The sequence below is a fragment of the Trichomonas vaginalis genome, chromosome I, assembly GCF_026262505.1.
Source record: "Trichomonas vaginalis G3 chromosome I, whole genome shotgun sequence".
NCBI classification, from domain to species: Eukaryota; Parabasalia; order Trichomonadida; family Trichomonadidae; genus Trichomonas; species Trichomonas vaginalis.
The window spans coordinates 12,435,227-12,455,387 of NC_067203.1; the positions used below are offsets into that span (position 1 = coordinate 12,435,227).

Here is a 20,161-nt window from a genome sequence, read left to right on the forward strand (position 1 = left end):
GGTTGTTTATAATCTTAATACCCTCTCTTCAAAATATAGTATATAAATTTAGTAAGGACATTTATCTCCTTTTCAACAGATGATCTATGATGCTCTTCTTTCTTTTCAAATAGCTTATCTCATTATTTAACTCTAAATTTTTGAATTTATTGAAACTGTTCCTATGCTATAAAATAACTATAGTGTGCTAAGCTAACACAATGCACAGAGAGTCAGACAATGAGATCTAATCAAGTATGTGAATGAATAAGATGAATGGGAAATAAATTTGTCACTTTTTCAAAAATATTTGATTTATGAATAGTTCAATTCTCTCTCTTTGCAAACAAATCACACAAGAATGTTACGAACATCCATTGATGATATACTTTAGTAAGCTTAATAAAGACGAAGTTCCAAATTATGATAAATACGTTTCAATGCCTATGGATTTTGAAACAATTCGAACAAGATTATCAGACGGAACATACAAAACCATGACAGAATGGTATAGAGACATGGCTCTTGTTTTTGAGAACGCAATGAAATATCATCCAGAAGATTCTGTTTGGTACAAAATTGCTGAATATGATCTATCAATTTTCAAGAAAAAGGCCGATGTTCTCATGTCACAAGATCCACAATTAATTTACGATAGAATGAATTCTGCTTTCAAACAATTTACAGAATTACTTACAAAATCTCCTGTACCACAAGGAATAGATCCTCTTGTGCTATCAGCGATTAAAAAGGGCTCAGAATCTCCACAAATTAATCAAAAGATTTTGGACGAGTTGTTGGAACGCTTGAATTCACTAATAAATGATAAACAATACAGAAAAGAAATCTACATCATTATCAAAGAAATGCAGCCAGATTTGGAAATAAATTCAGAAAAATCAGAAATTGATATAGATTCTCTACAGCCAACCACAATAAATGCACTACATTTTTACGTCTGTGCTAAGCCACAATAATTACACTTTAGATTATTAATTTTATTTGTTATTTTTAGTTTTTTTGAAATAAAATCATTTGTATTTATATTTGAAAAAGAAGAAGAACAACAAATATTTATAATTACATAAAATAAAAAAACAATAATATAAAATTTCAAGATTCTTGAATTTGTTTGAATGATACATCCCATGCGGCATTAAACATTGCTGGCTCTGTATATAGTTTCATTGAAGAAACAAGTTCAAGACAAAATTGGCTGTTACAATTATTTTTACATTCGTTCCAATCATAAGAAACACTAGAACCAAGATTATAATAGGCAACTCCGGCTGCTTGGGCCAGTAATTTTGATCTTTCATCACAATCAAACATATTTTGAGAAAGTTCTAACAGAATACTTCCAGGATTCATAAAATATGAAAGTTCTGATCCGTAATATCTACCTGCAATCAATATCTTGGACTTTGAAATTGTATTGATATAATTTTGAACTAATAATGATGAATAATTAATAATTTGTATATTACACTTAGTGCATTTGCTTTTAATAGTCTCGAGAGACCTCGTGAGATTTACTATTTTATCTTCTGGTGGTAATAAAACTGTAATTAATCTAGGATCTGTTTTAGACATTGAAAAATGAGATCTCAGAAGTCCTGGAGGTATAGTTAACGATTTCTCGGTATATGGTGATGAAAGATAATTCATGTCAAAATTATCAAATTTTTGCAATCCCAAAATCACTTTATCGAATATAGCTGTATGCGTATTCATTTGCGTATTATAGGATTCATTTGTAATTGATTTTAAGAATGGATCTATTTCTATTGAAGGATTTATATCAAGAAATGAATGAATCTTCTGATTTTTCGGGTCTTCGGATTTAAAAATGGAATCCAATGGAATATATAAATCCAAAAGTCTATTAATGAATCTATTTTGCGATTTGGCTGTTCCTAAAGTTCCGATTACAGCAACACGATCAGTTATATAGTCTGCAGCCATTTGAAAAGGATTTCCCGAATCAATAGTTTGTGTGCTATCGATTTTAGCCATTTTGTAGAATGATGTATTGATTCTTCCACCTAATGATAAAAAGTTTTGTGGAAATTTATAAATTGCAGGATTATTTATGATGAGAGATTGTCCACGTAATGATATATTGGTGGCAATGCACTGTTTAACTGGAGCATGTCCGCATTTAAGTTGTGAATTTGATAAACCGGGCTGGAAATCGTGTACATGAATTAGTAATTGGTGTTTTTGAGCCGACATCTTTTGTTCTTTAATATTATCAGTTGGTTCGTTACAATACAATTTTCCTCGATAATTTGTTATAAATAGATAGGGAAATTTAATAAGAAGAGTATGGTCATCTATAATAGATGCAAAATTGACTGTCTTTTGAGGATAATAAAGAGGTTCCTTGTATGCTTCAGTTTCCAAAGAAAAATATGACGCTAAAAGCCATGGATTGTATGATGATATGGATTTGTTGAAATGAATAATGATTGATTCGTTAGATGTTACGATATTTTTAATATGATAACATAAAATTTTCTTGTCTTCTTGATCTAATAGCTTCCCTTTTCGAAATACTATTATAAAGAGATAGTAGATTGCAATAGAGAAGATTAAAGTATTTACCAAAAGAAAAAAACTCATCTTCTCATGATATTTCAACATCTACTATAAATGACAAAAATCAACTATATTTTTAACTATCTGCTCTATATGTACTGTATTCTTTTCTGAATACTAATACAAGCAATAGAGCAATCAGAATTGATATGATGCATCATAAGTATATCTTTTTGATATAGAATACTGCTTTCATTTATAAAAAGAAATCATAAGGATAGTTTGATATCATACATAGTATTATGCAAATTTTTATTGAAACAATTATTCTTGGGTATTCTCTTGATTTTCAGTTGCTTTATCATATAGTGAAGCTAATATACTAATGATTGCTGAAATTGGCTCTCTAAACATATGAACTTCCATTTTAGTAATATTTTCGCAGGTAAAATAAAGTTCTGTAAGATTTTCGGCCTTTTTAGTGAATATAGATCGGATTTTTTCAATTCTCAAGGTCCATAAATCTTCAATTAATGATCTTACTAAATCTGGTTCTACAATATTTGAGCGTTCACTATTAAAAAATGCAAAGGCTACTTCAATATAATGAGATGGTACTTTACCTAACGCTTCTTTGTTTTCTTTTTCACGTGCAATTAATTGTTTAAGAATTGAGATCGTTAACCATGAAGGAGGATGAAGTGTACAAGCATCTTTTTTATTAAGGTGTAATCCAAGCCATAACGGAACTTTTATTTGATGGCCTGCACGAAAAGATCCAAATGATCCGGAAATAAAGTCCATTTTATCGAGGTTGAAGTTAGGAGTGATCTTAATGGTTGTTTCTTGTTCTGCAATAAAACTAAGTTCTTCTGGTGTCCAATTCAAATCCATCTGAAATCAATTTTTGTTTTTTTTTTATCAAAACTGCTAATGATTAGAAATCTATAAGAACCATGCTCGCCTAATAACATCTTATACTGCACTAATGGAATTGGATTTCTCCTTAGTTTTTAGATAAAATTCTTGAAGATATAAGAATTTCACGATTTATACACAAAATTCATTTAAACAATAAGTACATATTCCAATTTCGTAATTAAAATGCATTCATATTAGGCGATGAAAAAAAAGAAAACGATTTTCAAAAGATTTTGAAGGTTGTTTCACTTGCCCCTCAGGAAAAGTCAAAGAAATCCATTAAGCCTTTGACTTTTACAGAAAATACTATCTCAATTCTGGAATCTAGAAAACCAGCTGTTAATGTTAATTTTGATTCAGTATATACAACATATCTTAAAGAATCAGAAGACATTAATATTACAAAGCCATTAACATTCATTGCTGTATGCAACACAGACGCATTTGAAAGCGTGAATGCAATTGCAAATACTATTGAAGCCGTATCATTAACATATTTTAATGTTTCCAAATCAACATCAGCTAATATATCCTATGCATCTATTTCTTCTGAAACAATTGTTGATCTTTTGAATGAAAATTCAGAAAATATTTCGACATTAACAATCGATAACGCAAACGAATGCACCAACATTATTAAATCAATTCTTGTTGATTTAAACCCGACTAAAAATCAAGCAATTTACTTTAGTATTAAAGATAAAACAAAAGCAGACTTCTTATTCATTCCATTAATGAGTACAGTAGTTGATGATATAGAAAATTTCGCTAACACACCATCAGAAAAGACAAATCATAAGATAATCAAGCAAATTTTACTTTCGTTGAAAGATTCAAATAGAAATGTCGTTTTAGACTTTAGATTTGGATACAACTGTGGCTCAATTGAGAATCTTAAACTACAAAAATCAATTGATATGTTCAAGAATTTTATAAATCAAGCAAAAACAGTTTCTCAAAAAATCCCAGCAGAACAGAAACCAGAAAAGCCAATTACAGAGAAGAAAACACCTCAATCTAAATCCAAGCAACAATCATCTGCTGCAAAACCAGAAAATTCTCCAGCTCCAAGTGTCAAATCTGCAATTCCTGGAAAGTTGAACAGTTGGAAGAAATTTGTATACAGGCCAGTCATAGAAAATACCACAAAGGAGAAAGCACGTAGAGAAACAAATGCAAGCTCTGCATCAAAAATTGGAAAGAAGATTGACAGAGATCGCTTAATCCATGTTGCCAGAAAATATGCTATGGATCCAAAGGCTACAAGGGAAGACATGGAAGGCATTTTGGCCGAACTTGATAATCAAATTGAAGAATGTGTTCGTTACCATGAAACTCTTCAAGGAAGTGATAAGCCAGAAGATCAGAAAGATCGCAATAAGCGCGGTCTTATTAAAAATCTTAATGATGATGTCAAATTACTTCGTGAAGACGAAGCAAAGTACGCAAAGTCAGAAAGAGATCATAGATTACACTACTTGGAACTCCGCTCATTTAACAAATCAGATGAATCAGCAGATAACAACATAATGATTGGAGACAAAGAAGATTATTCAATTGCCTTAGAACTTTTGAAAGAACAAGTCAACGATTTAGAAAACAAATTAAGTTTCTTGAGAATTGCTTTCCCAGACATTGCAAAACAAGATTCTCTTCCTGAAGAAGAAGAGGAGGAAGAGGAAGATTACGATGAAGAGGAACAAATAATGGAGCAGAATAATGGTGAAGAAGAAGAAGAAGCAAAGAATAAAATTCCAACAGAAAATCATGAAGAAGACAAAAATGATCCATCAGAAATTAAAATTGAAGAAGAGGAAGAACAACAAGAAATCCAGCCTCCAAAAGCAGAGGAGGAGGAAGATTTCCATGAGGAAGAAATGCTTAATGATGCCGAGGAAGAGGAAATTGTTGAATAATTAAATAATATTTGAATGTTTATTTTGATTTATCAAATTCTTGTAAAAAAAGTCTCTTTATTAACTATTCCATATTGTTCTTTTCTCTATCCAGAGTTCTCATTTAAGGGATTGGATTCTCTCAATTTGTGTAGCTTTCTACGCTAAATACAAGCTTATCATTTATAACTTAAATGAATCTTTAATTATTTAGGGGGATTGTCATGATAAGATTGGGGACATTTTGGGAATGTATATTTCTGACTATGAACTAACACCTCACAAGAAGGAAATATATCCAGAATGTCAAATTGGAGAACAGTATATTGGTGAGTGCAAATCTACAAAGCAAAAATTCTCAATTTTAAAAATTAATAGATTTTTCATTTCAAACTCTTTATTATTTTTAAATTTAAAGGTACAAATCGAGTTACTCAGTTCCTGTTTCCATCCAAATATTCAAAAATACATTGATTGCCATTATGAAGGAGTTTTTCAATATATTATCCTTGAATATGAAGAAAATACTTTCTATTCACTGTTTGAGAAAAATGATTCTTTAAACAGACGTGAAATATTCGGAATTTTCAAGCAAATTGTAAGTGCACTCGAATATTTACATCAAAACAATATCGTTCATTTAGATATTCGCCCAGAATCCATATTTTTAACAGATAATAATGAGCTCAGACTCGGTAATTTCTATAATGCCCATAAAATTGAACCTGATGAGCTTATCACAGTTCCATATGGTACATTAAACTTTGCAGCACCTGAAACAAAGACTGACAAACCATATGATGGCAAAGCAGCTGATGTTTTTGCTTGTGGAATTTTATTATTATCGATGTTTATTAGAAAACTTGCAATTTCAGGATCTACAATAGAGGAAATAGAGCAAAATTTTGCGAATGGTCAGATATTTATACCATCATTTATAAATGAAGATGTTCGATCTTTGATTTCATCAATGATTGACTTTAATCCAGAAAAGAGAATACCAATAGAGAATGTGAAGCTTTCTCAATGGTATACTTCAGAAATTTCAGCATTAATTTAATATCATATTTTTTTATTTGTTATTTTCAGATTTGGTTTGAAATAAAGATGTGTTTAAGTATATGCGTTATAAAACATTTAATTCACTTTATTCTTACATGTTATTTTCAGTATCTTCAGGAGGTAATTCAATATTAATTGGATTTTCATAACTATATGGTTCCAATGAAGGTTCTTCTGATGACTCGGCCAGAGAATATTTCTCTTGGCACTCTTTAATCTTCTCCTCGCTGACTTTTTCACGAACAATATTTGCAGAACCATACATTCCAAGCTGGATAAAGATTTCGTAAGCATTTCCAGCATATTCGGATTTTCTAGCATCATCGTTCATCTTTTCTGCGACTTCCGACATTTCGACGTATAATTTCGCCAAAGTCTGTTTATCGATTTGATCTCCATTAATTTCACGGAGAGTATTCATCGCTTGCTCATATAGAGTAAAAGATTTCTCTGGATGCTTTCCAGCAGAAGTAACTCTTGCTGTAACGAGTTCGCAACGGTATTTAAGGTCTAAATCATCAATTTGGTATTCATGTATTTGTTTGAGGCAATCGTTAGCTTGAGAAATGTGTTTTTGGCTTTCTTGCTTGTTGTCATTTCGTAAAGCAAGATGTGATTCAGCGCTATCAACTGCAACAAGTATAAGTTCATTAGGATTGATAGATTTATTCTTTGTAGAGATATCATGGGCTATTTTGAGATGTCTTAATGCACTTTGTGGACGATGTGTTTCGTTATAAAATGCACCAAGTCTAGCATGAATTCTGAATGCTTCTGGTGAATTTTCGTCATAAATTAAATATATCATTGACTTTTCTCTGATTAAAATTTGGAATCTTGTAGCTTCATCTAATTCTGAACTGGCAAGTTCTTTTTCAAACTCTTCAAGTTTGGTTTTTGGATCAGAAAGATCAATTTGAACTTCAGGATTGTCTCTAAAGTAGCAAGCTGCATATGAATCTGAAGAATTTAGAAGATTTGACCTTTTTGGAACAGGAGCTGTTGCACGACGAGGGGCCTTCTGACGGCTATCATATTCACGAAGTGGAACGTCTACTCTAGTTTGGAATTCTTCTCGATTATCCATAGTAAAATTAAAATTAAAAATAATTATCAACGAATTTACAACAAAATGTGACAAATATTTTTTCTCCTCCCTGATTTCTTTCGAAATTTCAGTTTATTATAATACTTATAACCAAACTTCTATATCATTCTAGTGCATTAGTATTATCGTATTGATGTAGAGATGAAGCATGTCGTATTTTGCTAAAATTGATATTCTCATTCCCAAAATATGAGTTATATGAATAATTTTAAGCTATGTTAATCACATTTGGAAAAATAAATTGAGATTACTGATGTTAAAACTTTATATAACTAATTGAAATCAAGAAAAAGAATAAGATTTTTACAAAACAAAAGTTTTATTCATGTATTTAATGCTTCTTTTCAGCTGGCTTCTTGTCGGCGGCAGCTGGGGCAGCAGCAGCTGGAGCAGCACCGGCGGCTGGGGCAGCACCAGCAGCTGGCTTGCCTTGGCCAGATTGACCATGGGCAATTGGAGCCTTCTTTACCTGAACTTCCTTGTGGGATGTATGGAGTGGGTCAACACCATGGATCTTTTCATGATGATGTAACTTCTCATCAACTTCCTTCTGATGGAGAGCGTAGATCTTGTGGGAAGCAGCGTTAGCGTTATGTTCAATAGCAGACATTGCTAAGAAGTGAACTAATTGGCTTTTCTCTGAATTCTAGGCTGAACAATTCGCATCGGCTAAATTTGAATGTCGCAAAATTCTGAAGCTTTTTTCCAAAATGCTCTGAAATTTTGAATGAGTTACGATATTCAAATGATTTTTGAGTCTTTTTATCTACTTCAAAAAGAAAAATGGTCCTGCAGATTGATTGTATATCCTGGCTATTATCTTTTCGGAATTATTTTAGATTGACATCTCAATTGGCATCGTTAAATTTTTGAAAAACTCTCTCTGCAAATAGGATATGGTCCAGTTTTTAAGATAATGGAATAACATTGGCTCGATAAACATTAGTATAGATATGCCGATGCCATTACATTTTTTTAGTTTGGTTCAATTAAAATCTTACTATAAACTCATTAAATTCTCCATAAATATTGCTTTTCACAAGACAACAGCTTCGTTGATATAGCTTTTGGCTCATATTTTTGATTGCGGTCCAATTTCAAGTTTTCTTTTTTGCAAAGGCTTGCGATTCATCAAGATCATACGTAGAATTGTATTTAATCGATTCTTATTACAGTTGTTTAGATGTATTCTAACAATTTTTAAAATTTTGGAAAAAAATTAGCAATATTGTAAGTCTAAATTATACAAATATATTCGACTTAAGATGAAAGTTCAAGTAAAGAAAGCAATTTTATAAAAATTACCTATTTCATTAAAAAATAGTTAAAATTGTCTAATTAGACTGTAACATCAACTTACTCTTAATCAGATCATAGATGTTTTAAAGTGTACCAATTATAAGTATATAATAAGCATGAATATTAAATGTTGGAATGATATTTTTAAATTGGAGAGAAAGCAATCTGTAAACCAAGTTCTTATCTTGACTAGATACATTTTCCTTTCTATAAATGATTTTCTGAAAGTTTTTACTATAATGGATCAATGTACATTGTATATTCTGGTATTCATTGTATTTTAGATACCTGTTGCAAACGATGCGCCTTAACTAAGTAAATGTGTGCAAAATTGTTTCATTTTATAAATGCTGTGTTGATTTGAAATTTTAAACGTGCACTTTTAAACAAAATTTTGCAGTAAAATATATGCGTTCTGAGCTAACTGAGCAAAGAGAGAAGCTGAAAAGAGGATTTACCGTTCGAAAGAGCTTTGGTGAAAATTACTCAGAGCGAACAATGGATGTCTCTAAGTTCACACAATCAATTCAAAAATTTAAGGATTTAGAGCAATCTCAACTAACAAAATTAAATAACCAAATTGACGAATTGAAAAGTGAACAAACTTTACTCGAAACTAAACTATCTACAGAGAAAGAAAAAAAAGAACAGATAATAAACGAAATTTCAGTTACTTGCACAAAGAGTTTAAATAAAATTGCTTCATGTGCATCCAAAATATATGATGATTCCAAGACAATTGAATATCTAATGTCTGGAACTGTTTCATTATCGCAATTATTACAAGATGTACTTATTAAAGAAGATTGTGAAGAGAGGCTTGATTCTTTTCAAATAGAATTGGAATCAAATATGGAATTGTTGAAGAATGAACTCGATCAATTAAAACTAAAAGAATCTTCTTCAAAAACTCGTTCTGAAGAAGTCAATGCACTTCTTGATACATATAATACACTTAAGCAGCAGTATGAAAATCTTGATACAATTATTCTAAATCAAGCAAAATTTGAATTAGATGAAGCCAAATCAAAGATAAAGTCTAGACAGGCATCTGCTGCTTCTATGGCAGCAGAGATACAAAAGGTAAATGAAAAGATTAAGCAATTAGAACAAGATCCAAATAAAACCTTCAATGATGCTACGTTTGATGATTTACAAAAGCATATTCGAGCTCAGGCATCTTTATTCACTGAAAATAGCTCTAGAATCTCAGAATTAAAACAAGACATTGCAAAAAATATTGCGGAAAAAAATCAGATAGATCAAAGCATTCAGCAAGTAGAAAAAGAAATTGAAGATCTAATGAAGGAAATCATACAATAGTTTAATAAGGAAATCTACAAATTCTTTTTGAATAGAATTTGCTGTTTCATAACATTAAGATTTATACTAGCAAAGAACATTAAGAAGGCATAAACATAGTTTACTTAAAACTATGCTTGCTGCTTCAATTCCAACTTTCATCGTTGATGATTTGTTATCACATGCACGCTTCATTAGTGCAGATCATTACAGTTTTGTGTGAATTTATTATATGTTATTTGTTGTAAATTTAAATAGATGTACTGATAGATATAAATTATTTTTTTTATCTTTGCATTAAGATTTTCTGGATTGAATTAGAATAGATATCACCTAATAAACAATGATTCATGAGTATCTGTATAGTTCAATTCAGTTATTTGCATGTAAGATGAACGTGCTAATCATACTTCTTTCACTTATAGGTTTAGCATTCATTTTATGTTGCATGTTGCGCTTCGTTATTGCAATGCTTCCAAGAATATTACCTGCTCAAGACCTGGGAGCAAAGTATCAAAAAGGTTATGCATTGATAACTGGAGGAACAGACGGCATTGGACTTCAAATTGCTCTTAAACTAGTTGAGCAGGGATTTGATGTCCATATTGTTGGATTGAAAACAGAAAAACTCAATCAAATTCAGCTTACCGAAAATTCCAAAATTTCTTTCTGCGATTTATCGGACATTTCAGTAACTAATGAATTATGTCAATGGATTGAAACATACCAGCCCAAATTGCTCATTCATACTGCAGGTTTTTGTTATCCATCTTATTTTCACAAGATAAATAATCCACATAAATACAATCAAGCGTTTATAACATCAATGGTAGACTTAACTGCCGCATTTTTAAAGATCCGAAAGACAAACGGAGGAATAATATTCTTCTCATCTCAAGTTTCTTTCTTTTCCAACCCATACGCTTCTCTTTATGCTGCTACAAAAGCATATACAGAACAATTTGCTCGAGCACTAGCAATAGAATATCCAAAACTTGATATTTTAGTTTTACTCCCCGGAGCTGTTAAGAGAACTGCATTTTTCGATCATTTTCCCCAGTTTTGGGCCTTTAAACTCATCCAATTACTCGGTAATGATGTTGAATCCGCGTCTTCGGTCGTTTTCAGAGCTCTTGGAAGATTTTCCTCAGTCGACTTCGGATTTTATACATATATAACTAGAATAGGAGTTGGGCTACTAGATGCAAACGTTATTGATCAGACTAGTAAGTTTATAACTGCTCCTTTGCGTCCGATTTTTGATAATGCAAATAACATATAAAAGATATCTTTCTTGTGATATTAAATTATATTAGAGTTCACATGTTATAGCTATTTAACGATTTTTTTAGTGAGTGACAAAATGATTCAATTTTTTTCAAAGGTAACTAAACTCCTTTCGCCGATCCGATTTGCCCCATATTTAAAATATAGCTTGCATATGTAGAAGAAAAGCTAATTTTGAAGTACGCCCGAAATCCACCAACAGGATTTCGAGCTACTAAAAAGGTACTTTTAAATGTGATTTTTTTTATAAAAAATTAAATTTATTTTAAGATCAGACTAAAAACTAATTTTATGGAAAATCTATATCGACAAATTTATTACTTATTGGGTATATAGATTTTTTGATTATGGCGATTATGTCTGATATGCTTCCAATAAGCCAAAACACATTTCATACTGATTTCTATAAAAGGTATCTTTATTATAGAAGTGTAAGCTATATCTGTTTGTTTTTTTATTATAACAAATTCAAAATTCTCTTATAAGGACTAGATGAAATCTGTATTATTAAATCATTAGCTAAATGAAGGTTCAAATAGAAAGTAAATATCAATTTATACGATACTGAAACCAAATAGTTCTTTTAATAAAAGATAACACGCTGAAAATTATTGAGTATTTGCAAATCTCAAAAATCTATTGGTGAATTTGGCTCAACTTTTAAAATTATAACATCCATATCAAATCATAAAAGCAGACAAAAATTAAAGCCAAACCTATCGGCCAATTTTTTTTGATATTTTGATTTTTGAGGTATACTTTTAAAAGTGGATTTAAAGCACTGATGAAAAAACATTAACTTCTGTCGTTATGATTATTGATTTAGACAATAATGATTTTAATCTTTGATTATCAAAACACTAAAGTCATCTTTTTAACATTTGCTTGGTAGCATTAACTCAAGTCTAAAGTACTATTTTATGTGGCACTCTTAGAATTTTTGTATTCATTGTACACGCTGAAATAGTACCATTAAAGTTATGGCGGACTTTCAAAAAATAGTTTGGTCACCTTTTTTTTTCATGTAACGCATTTTTTCATTTGATTTTTATTGCCAATAATGAGTATTTCAGAGATATTTGCTATTTCATTGCTCATTTTCATAAAATGGAATTCTTCTTTGATTTATTTTTCTGTTAGACGATAAAAAAAACAGAATTTATAGATATATGTCACCGAAGGAGTATATAGATCCAAGTCTAGAAGATGGTGGCGAGATTAAGTTCGATGAGGACACACCATTGAAATTCCAGGATGAGCAAAAGAACATTGTTCCAGATGCACCTTTTCATATGCGAATTATTACCTACGATAATGATACGAGGTTCCGTATTGAAGTCACTATGGAAGCTGACTTATACTTTTTCTATTTTGCAGAGTTCGAAGAAAAGACATTTGACGATTTCAAGAACCAATCGGGATTATCGATCAATTTCAAAGATTTTATCACAAGTATTATGAAATATATTCACGCAAATTCACAGAAAGATCCAAATTATACAATTGTCTTATCTCAAGGAGACAATTGCCAACTTGGCTTCAAACAAAGCTTAGAAATTAAACAAGTCGATCTCTTTGATGTTGAGCTCGAACCAGAAACAGACGAATTCATCAGAAGACAAATTCAATATAGATTCGATAAATCTAGAGCAGATCTTAAAGCTGCAAGAGAGCAAAAAGAAGACCTTTGCCGTACTATGAGAGTTAGCGAACCAAAGTCTTCTAGCTCTATTTTACCTAAATCACCTGTAACTCCACCTAGATCTCCAACACCGCGTAAGTAAATATTAAGTTTATTATTATAAATTACAATTTCCCAATCTAGTATTTATACATATCAACAAAAATCTGAAAAGATTAAATTTAATGAATATTTATTGCCATTGATGTAGCATAAGTAAATTAAGTTGAAATGAATACTAAACATACAATATTTATAAAAAGATAAAAAAAAATTAATAAAAAAGTTTGATAATAAATAAACGCATAAGTTAAGTATCTCCTTTGACTATATTATAACACAAAATGTAGATAAATAAACAGAAAGTAAGAAAAAAAAAATTAATTAATTTGAAGATATTAAAGGATGAGCAACAATTGTTCCATCTCCGGTACCTATTATAGCTAGTGATGCATTTGTAGGCATGCATATGGAAAATACAGGAGCAGATAAGTTTAGAGGAGTTCCAATAGATCTATCTTTTTCTGTTGAGAAAATTCTGACTTGGTTCACTCCACTGCCTCCTGCGAGGAAGTTTTGTCCATTTGGATGGAATTTCGCTGCATAAATTAAACATTGTGCATCATCTACTGATTGCGACCATTTCATGGTTGTTACCGGTGTGTATGTTCTAATATCAAATATTTGAACTTGTTCATCAGATCTCCAGCTGCATGCCAATATGTAATTTCCGTTAATATCAATGGAATCTCCACAAACGTGAGGTCCGAAAATAGCGCGAACAGGAGAAGCACTTCTAAGGTCCCATACTTGCAGAGTATCATCCCATCCACCAGAAATAAGAACTCCTGGATCTTCAGGATGAAATTTAAGTGAATATATTCTATTGCAATGGCCTCGAGTAGTTTCTAAATCGAATTCATTTCTAGCTAGATCTAAAACTTGTTTCTTTGATTCATTATCATAAACTCTAACATGACAATCTCGACCTGCTGATGCAAAGAGAGTTCCTGTGTTCTGAAAGTCAAGACAATAGATTTGATTATCGTGTTCTTGTGTGGACCACTTTGATATTGAGTTTTTAGTAGTCCATTCTTTAATTACGCCATCTGCGGATGATGCAATAAAAAATTTGGGATCTTTTGGATTAAAACGTAATGAAGTTACAGGAAATTGCAATTCAGACTGCTGTAATGTATATGAAAGCCTACCAGTTGTAGCACTTCGTAATGAGATTAAACCATTTGAAAGCCCGCTAGCAACAAAATTAGAATCCTGCGATATCTGCACATGAAAAACTTCTGAATTCTCTTCTTTGATCGACCAGCGAGGCGTCTGATCGATATTTAACATTTCAACGATTTAAGAATTTGACAAATAAAGTGATTTTGTAAAATGATTTTGTCAAAATTCAATTGTATCGTTCTGTAAAGTATTTTTTAAAAAATGAGTTATATACCACCATTCCAACGATTTCACGATCAGCACAAAGATGAAATTATGAATGAATTACCGAGTGCAACAAAACTTCAGTGTCTTCAGGCGATTTTAGATAAATGGGAAACAACACCTGAATCTGATCGTGTAGTTTACGAATTTGATGATTTCGATACGATGACATGCAGTGTAGAAGATAATGGAGCTGTTTTAATTAAGCAGCCATGGTTTCATTGCAGAACATGTTGGCCAAATGACAAGAAGAAAGGATGTTGTATTGTTTGCGCTAAAAAATGCCATGTCGGACACAAAGTTGAGTTCCTTGGATGGCAACTTTCTTATTGCGACTGTGCATTATCAGGAAAATGTCAACATTATCATAAAAAGCCAATTAAATTCAATGACAAGCCTTTCGAATCAATTTCAAACAGATCTATGATGTATAATGAACCTCAAATACATGTTCCAACAGGAAACTTTGGAATGAAATTTTATAATTCAAATAATGAGCCATTTATACTTAACTTCAGCAAAATGAACATACACCCTCCAAAAATTACAGAAGACGTGAAAAGAATTAAAAATAGCGAAATTCCACTATTCCAAATCGGCAAATCCAATAATTGTTATATCCATCCTATTTTTGGCCCTCCAACACCGCATACAGACAACTAGAATGGCTTTAATTCATTAATTTTTTTCTGATTTTTATTTATTTTGAGAACTATTCGATATTAATTGGTTTCACGCAGGTTATTCACATATTACAGTTCTGTAGATCCTTTATATTACTTTATTGAAACAAAATTCCATTTTTATATTTCAATACTGCAATTGTTTATTGTAAAATATTCCATTTTTGTTATCTTGAATTTTTTATCAATACTGAATTCAATTTTAGCTAGACTTTCATCCTAATCTTTTATAAAATTTCAATTGCATATCTTTTGTATCCATTAATGTCCTTTTTTTGCCGAAATACTTTTATTTTCATTCATTATATGCCATTGTCAATACTGATACAAGTTGCTAAAGAAAAGTTCCAAATAAGATTTATATAAAATAAATTTATGTAGGATGTTAGTTCTCAAAATGGATAAAGCAAAAGTGTGACGTCTTTATATAGAAACAATTCGATTTATTTTCAAACAAATCAATAATATTACATATAAATTTATATCTGAGATCTTCTATACAATACGTTAGATTCAGCATCAAAAACTTTTGACCATCCATATAAAGGAGTATCAAAACTGTATTGTGTGGAAGCGATATTTCCGGCGTACATAATACCGTTATTATCATAAAAAGAGAAATTTGACGGATCTCTTCCCGTTGAAACAATTTCCCAATATCTATCCATAGGAAGACCATGAGTATAAATCCATCCGCCATAACCACAGTACATCTGCCTTCCTGCAATTGCTGGAATAGGATTTCCAGGACCGCCTTCCATACTGAAAATTGCTTTCACTGGCGTATTCTCTGCTACCCATAATCCGAAATCAAATGATCCTGCCTCTTTGTGATAAATACATGTTGGATATTGCATAGTTGTGATCGTTGTGAGAAGACCACTTATGGTTAGTAAAATTAGTAATATGCAAAATAAAACAAAACAAGAAATAAATTTTGGTATAGAAAACTTGAGATTAACTAATTTGGACATAAAATTAGCAACAACAGGTACTGCAAAAGGTATCCAACCTGTATAAAATATTTTCGTATTATCTGCTGCCCATGGTTGATATAAAATCAAATTAGCAATAATAAAAATTATTATATTAGGAAGATAAACAGAAATTTGGTATCTGTTGAGATAAAACAATCCTATAACAAGAGATATAACAATAAATGCTCCAAGTGAATTTATCCACAAAATTATAGGTTTGAAGAAACTATCACCTATTTTAAAATCTTTTGAGAGCCAAATTGGATTATATTGCATAAATTGGCCTTGTAATTCACCAACACGTTTGAGATATGGAAGAATTTGTGGAATTGCTAATGGAATGGCTGTAATTCCATATACTGACCAAATGATAAAGTAACTTTTGAAGTTTTTCCATTCACCTTCTATTAGTTTTAACAAACAGAAAAGAATTGACCATTCTGCAATAGATAAATAAGCATGTAATTGAACTTGAGGCATTAATGCAGTGAGGAGACCCGCGAGAGCCATGAGTTTGTGATTCTTCTTTAGAATAGCAAGTAATATTGACAAATATGCCCAATATATTAAAGGAAAAACAAATAACGAAGCTCTTTGGGGAATAATGATATGAGTTAGAGGGTGGAACCAATACTGAGGATTATTGTTGCACCAATTGAATACTAAATCCCAATATCCGTATTTTCTGCATTTTTCATCTTTCAGAACCATAAATCCAAGGCCGCCTAAATTGAAATAGATAATTACGGATAGTGTGGCAGCAAAATGTGAACGCGTAAAGTACAAAGAAAGCGAGTACAAAGAAATAATGAATGACCAGCCAACTAAAGTTGAAGGGATCAATAAAGAATATCGAATTGAGCAATGCCCTGTGGAAATAAGGAAGGCAGAATAAAAGTTTGGTATAATTGGATATACAAGTTGAACTCCTGAAAAAATAGGGCTTTCTACTGTCATAAAATCATGTCTTTTATGATTGAATCCGTGAGCTATTGATGTAATAATATTAAGGTGGAATCCTAAGTCTGAGTATCCTGATCCTTTTGAATAAGCATTATTTTCGAACATTGAAAGATACATTATGAAGAAAAATAGACCAAAAGATAACGAGTACGTCCAAATTTGGGCTGTTGAAAGACTGAAAATGAGCTTCACTTTATTTTTATGATTAAAATGATGTATTATTAATGATACGATAAGGAAAAATACAGTAATATAAAGTCCCAAAGGAGGTGCAAGTTCAATAAAATATGAAAATATGAATGCAACCCAAGCTTGAATAATAATTCCTAAAATTGTACCTATTGCAAGTCTTTGAAGTCCATCGTATGTATTTCTAGCGAATATACTAACAAATTCGTATCCAAAATATATGGCTATGGCTATTTCAAATGCCCATAACATAAAATATTTGGTTACGATCTAAAATAAAATGAAAAGTTAAGTGGGTAAATGAATTTAGCTGTAAATTAACAATAAAATATAAATATGTTTATTTACCGAGCATGGTAGCTTTTACGATTTTGAAGTTTGAAATATGTATTTTGGTAAACAATAATGATATTTTTAAGCAACACCAGCAATTGGACCTTCACCAGTAGCAGCAGCAATGTTAGCTGGGACTGGGATGCCCATTTCTGAGAAGATTTGGGAATACTGAGCTGCTGTCTCTTCTTCCATTGTGCCCTCATCATCCCAAAGGTCATCCATTTGTTCATCGACCATTTCGGACTTCATGTCCATCATTTCGTTCTCTTGCATGAACTTCATCATGATTGCCTGCATTTGAGGTAAGTTAACCATTCTGTTGAGCTGTGTCATAGCACCAGCTGCACCCTTAAGAGCGGCTGTAACACCAGCTTGAGCCTTGATTGTTTCGATACGAAGGCCTAATGATTCGAGCTGAGAACCAAGCTTAAGGAATTTCTTCATAGCACTGCGGTTGCGAACAACATCTTTTGCAATGATCATTACAGAATCTAATTCGTTCTTTTGAGCGAGTCTCTTCATTTCATTTTTCATTTTAACTTCATTTTGCTCAAGACGTCTCCTTTCACGCTCGATTTCACGGCAAGACTTGCGAATGGAGAGCTTGAACTGCTTCAACTTTTCTTCTGGAGAGACTTTCTTTCCAAAAAGACCCATTTTAGAAAAATGAACGATTATATTTGAGTCAATTCCGGTGAGCTTTTTCCGGTGATTCAAAAATTTTTGATTTACATTCAAATGCATGCCTTTAGCAATAATATACAATTAATGTCATCAATGTGAGATCAAAGTAATAAAATTTTCATCAATAAAATTAAACTGTTATTTTTGGATGGTGTCAAATTTTTTTTGATTGGCATTTTTTATTTTCATAAAAGAAAGGTTAATTTAAAATCAGATGATACTTCGGGAATCTAGATGTAACTTAGTAATCCTTTCTTATTGATATAATATTTAATTTATATATAAAGTTTTATTGAAATTATTTGCGATTCTCTTTTTATTAAAATAAAAACATGTTTTTCATTTTGTGCATACGTAGGACTAATGAAATTTTCCACATTTAATGTCATTTGATTGAGTACATTTTTATTTCTGGAGTTTTTCTTCATTGTTATGTGAACAAAAGATACACATGCTTTGTCACATTAGTGTAATAATGAAAGTACACCCATTTACATCAAATTTGTTTGATGCTTTGACAAAATCAAAAGTACTGTCAACATTTAATGCACTGTTTAGCATAATGCTCTTAATTTATATATTACAACATCTGGAAAGGTTTATGCTTCTTAATGAACAAAGTTCATGAAATGATGAAAATAAAACGACAGTTTATGAGGCCAAATAAGCATTTTTTGCTCATTTTAAATAATTCATATATAAAGGTGTTATTTCTCCAAATATTCATGATTTTAAAGATTTTGACTGAAAATTTTTGAATTCAAAATCTCTATGGACTGATTAAAAATTTAAATGTATGGAAATAGCCAAGTTCCTATGAGTGAAAGTCTTAAAATGTTAAGCGAGATGTTTCCTGCTGTAGATACGGAAACTATACGTTTGATGTTAGCAGAATGTGGTAGTTTTGAACGAACAATGGATAGATTATTGCAAGGTGATAGATCTATCACTTGGAAATCGAATAAAACTAAGTCAGCAGGGCAGGATATGCAACAGCCTGCTCAACAAACTCAAAATTATCAACAACAATATATTCCGCAATATAACCATCAAAACCAGCAAAATACTACATCAAATGTGATGCAAAATCAAAAATATAATAATAATTACTATAATAATAATATACAATCCCCAGTTAAGCGCCCAACATCTAATCCTCCTCCAACTACAGATGCTAGGCTATTTCTGCCTGCAGAGTTAAAGAAAGAAATGAATACTTCTTTGTTTGGCTATCTAGATTCTGATCCTGCTAGCGGAGGTAAGTTAATTAGAACTAATACTAAAGATGGGTTAAACTTTCAATATAATTCTCCATTTAGTGCAATGTCTGTAGAAATTAACTCGCGTAAGACATGCTTAGATGATAAAAAATACCCTAAATGGAATTTTAATGATGATACATTAAGATTTAAGCAGCATATGACTCCTTCTAAAAGCTTTGACTCTCTGAAAAAGAAAAATCAGTAAAAGTTCTTTAATTTGATTCTAATTTTCTTTTTTAAGGGTTGACTGACGTCCATTCAATTTTTGAGAGGGCATTCAAAATTTATTGATATTAAGTATCAAATATCTCGTTATCTATAATTTTTTAAAACATGGTTGTTTCAGATAATGTTTTACCTTAATGAGATGTATGCAACGAGAATGAATTTTCGGTCACAATATTGTTCTATAAAAATTTCAAAAATTTTCGATTTTTCTTTCGATTGGAAAAATTTTTTATGGATAAATTTTTTACAGAAATACTATGGAATTTTTAGATAAAAACAGTGACATATTATGCATTATTGTACCCTTGATATAAT

At 31.1% G+C, this 20,161-nt stretch overlaps 15 protein-coding genes across 15 annotated transcripts, besides 2 other annotated features; 8 read left to right on the forward strand and 7 right to left on the reverse strand.

Annotated features, from left to right (window-relative positions):
* Nucleotides 1-211: 211 nt before the first annotated feature.
* On the forward strand, nucleotides 212-967 carry TVAGG3_0974420 (chromatin organization; the record flags this gene model as incomplete). Its single annotated transcript, XM_001319184.1, has 1 exon — nucleotides 297-956. One exon carries the CDS (start codon nucleotides 297-299, stop codon nucleotides 954-956), a length of 660 nt encoding a protein of 219 aa, XP_001319219.1.
* A 62-nt stretch (nucleotides 968-1,029) lies between these two features.
* On the reverse strand, nucleotides 1,030-2,621 carry TVAGG3_0974430 (uncharacterized protein; the record flags this gene model as incomplete). Its single annotated transcript, XM_001319183.1, has 1 exon — nucleotides 1,093-2,214. The coding sequence occupies one exon, from the start codon at nucleotides 2,212-2,214 to the stop codon at nucleotides 1,093-1,095; it is 1,122 nt and encodes a 373-aa protein (XP_001319218.1).
* A 204-nt stretch (nucleotides 2,622-2,825) lies between these two features.
* Nucleotides 2,826-3,557, reverse strand: TVAGG3_0974440 (double-strand break repair via break-induced replication; the record flags this gene model as incomplete). Its single annotated transcript, XM_001319182.1, has 1 exon — nucleotides 2,845-3,414. The coding sequence occupies one exon, from the start codon at nucleotides 3,412-3,414 to the stop codon at nucleotides 2,845-2,847; it is 570 nt and encodes a 189-aa protein (XP_001319217.1).
* Nucleotides 3,558-3,674: 117 nt separating this feature from the next.
* On the forward strand, nucleotides 3,675-5,404 carry TVAGG3_0974450 (uncharacterized protein; the record flags this gene model as incomplete). The annotated part of the gene is made up of 1 exon (XM_001319181.1): nucleotides 4,176-5,357. One exon carries the CDS (start codon nucleotides 4,176-4,178, stop codon nucleotides 5,355-5,357), a length of 1,182 nt encoding a protein of 393 aa, XP_001319216.1.
* A 182-nt stretch (nucleotides 5,405-5,586) lies between these two features.
* On the forward strand, nucleotides 5,587-6,396 carry TVAGG3_0974460 (protein serine/threonine kinase protein; the record flags this gene model as incomplete). The annotated part of the gene is made up of 1 exon (XM_001319180.1): nucleotides 5,587-6,396. One exon carries the CDS (start codon nucleotides 5,587-5,589, stop codon nucleotides 6,394-6,396), a length of 810 nt encoding a protein of 269 aa, XP_001319215.1.
* A 55-nt stretch (nucleotides 6,397-6,451) lies between these two features.
* Nucleotides 6,452-7,485, reverse strand: TVAGG3_0974470 (uncharacterized protein; the record flags this gene model as incomplete). Its single annotated transcript, XM_001319179.2, has 1 exon — nucleotides 6,490-7,485. One exon carries the CDS (start codon nucleotides 7,483-7,485, stop codon nucleotides 6,490-6,492), a length of 996 nt encoding a protein of 331 aa, XP_001319214.1.
* A 352-nt stretch (nucleotides 7,486-7,837) lies between these two features.
* On the reverse strand, nucleotides 7,838-8,116 carry TVAGG3_0974480 (uncharacterized protein; the record flags this gene model as incomplete). The annotated part of the gene is made up of 1 exon (XM_001319178.1): nucleotides 7,838-8,116. One exon carries the CDS (start codon nucleotides 8,114-8,116, stop codon nucleotides 7,838-7,840), a length of 279 nt encoding a protein of 92 aa, XP_001319213.1.
* A 1,097-nt stretch (nucleotides 8,117-9,213) lies between these two features.
* On the forward strand, nucleotides 9,214-10,128 carry TVAGG3_0974490 (uncharacterized protein; the record flags this gene model as incomplete). The annotated part of the gene is made up of 1 exon (XM_001319177.1): nucleotides 9,214-10,128. One exon carries the CDS (start codon nucleotides 9,214-9,216, stop codon nucleotides 10,126-10,128), a length of 915 nt encoding a protein of 304 aa, XP_001319212.1.
* Nucleotides 10,129-10,555: 427 nt separating this feature from the next.
* On the forward strand, nucleotides 10,556-11,389 carry TVAGG3_0974500 (enoyl-(acyl carrier protein) reductase family; the record flags this gene model as incomplete). The annotated part of the gene is made up of 1 exon (XM_001319176.2): nucleotides 10,556-11,389. One exon carries the CDS (start codon nucleotides 10,556-10,558, stop codon nucleotides 11,387-11,389), a length of 834 nt encoding a protein of 277 aa, XP_001319211.1.
* A 98-nt stretch (nucleotides 11,390-11,487) lies between these two features.
* Nucleotides 11,488-12,409: a mobile genetic element.
* A 132-nt stretch (nucleotides 12,410-12,541) lies between these two features.
* TVAGG3_0974520 (assembly abnormal protein 6-related family) lies at nucleotides 12,542-13,178 on the forward strand (the record flags this gene model as incomplete). The annotated part of the gene is made up of 1 exon (XM_001319175.1): nucleotides 12,564-13,178. The coding sequence occupies one exon, from the start codon at nucleotides 12,564-12,566 to the stop codon at nucleotides 13,176-13,178; it is 615 nt and encodes a 204-aa protein (XP_001319210.1).
* Nucleotides 13,179-13,459: 281 nt separating this feature from the next.
* On the reverse strand, nucleotides 13,460-14,428 carry TVAGG3_0974530 (WD repeat-containing protein family; the record flags this gene model as incomplete). Its single annotated transcript, XM_001319174.1, has 1 exon — nucleotides 13,460-14,428. The coding sequence occupies one exon, from the start codon at nucleotides 14,426-14,428 to the stop codon at nucleotides 13,460-13,462; it is 969 nt and encodes a 322-aa protein (XP_001319209.1).
* Nucleotides 14,429-14,502: 74 nt separating this feature from the next.
* On the forward strand, nucleotides 14,503-15,354 carry TVAGG3_0974540 (perineurial glial growth protein family; the record flags this gene model as incomplete). Its single annotated transcript, XM_001319173.1, has 1 exon — nucleotides 14,522-15,187. The coding sequence occupies one exon, from the start codon at nucleotides 14,522-14,524 to the stop codon at nucleotides 15,185-15,187; it is 666 nt and encodes a 221-aa protein (XP_001319208.1).
* A 332-nt stretch (nucleotides 15,355-15,686) lies between these two features.
* Nucleotides 15,687-17,264, reverse strand: TVAGG3_0974550 (uncharacterized protein; the record flags this gene model as incomplete). Its single annotated transcript, XM_001319172.1, has 1 exon — nucleotides 15,687-17,264. One exon carries the CDS (start codon nucleotides 17,262-17,264, stop codon nucleotides 15,687-15,689), a length of 1,578 nt encoding a protein of 525 aa, XP_001319207.1.
* Nucleotides 17,265-17,653: 389 nt separating this feature from the next.
* On the reverse strand, nucleotides 17,654-18,334 carry TVAGG3_0974560 (vacuolar transport; the record flags this gene model as incomplete). The annotated part of the gene is made up of 1 exon (XM_001319171.2): nucleotides 17,751-18,329. The coding sequence occupies one exon, from the start codon at nucleotides 18,327-18,329 to the stop codon at nucleotides 17,751-17,753; it is 579 nt and encodes a 192-aa protein (XP_001319206.1).
* Nucleotides 18,335-19,148: 814 nt separating this feature from the next.
* On the forward strand, nucleotides 19,149-19,823 carry TVAGG3_0974570 (CUE domain family; the record flags this gene model as incomplete). The annotated part of the gene is made up of 1 exon (XM_001319170.1): nucleotides 19,149-19,823. The coding sequence occupies one exon, from the start codon at nucleotides 19,149-19,151 to the stop codon at nucleotides 19,821-19,823; it is 675 nt and encodes a 224-aa protein (XP_001319205.1).
* A 36-nt stretch (nucleotides 19,824-19,859) lies between these two features.
* Nucleotides 19,860-20,161: part of a mobile genetic element that runs on past the window's edge.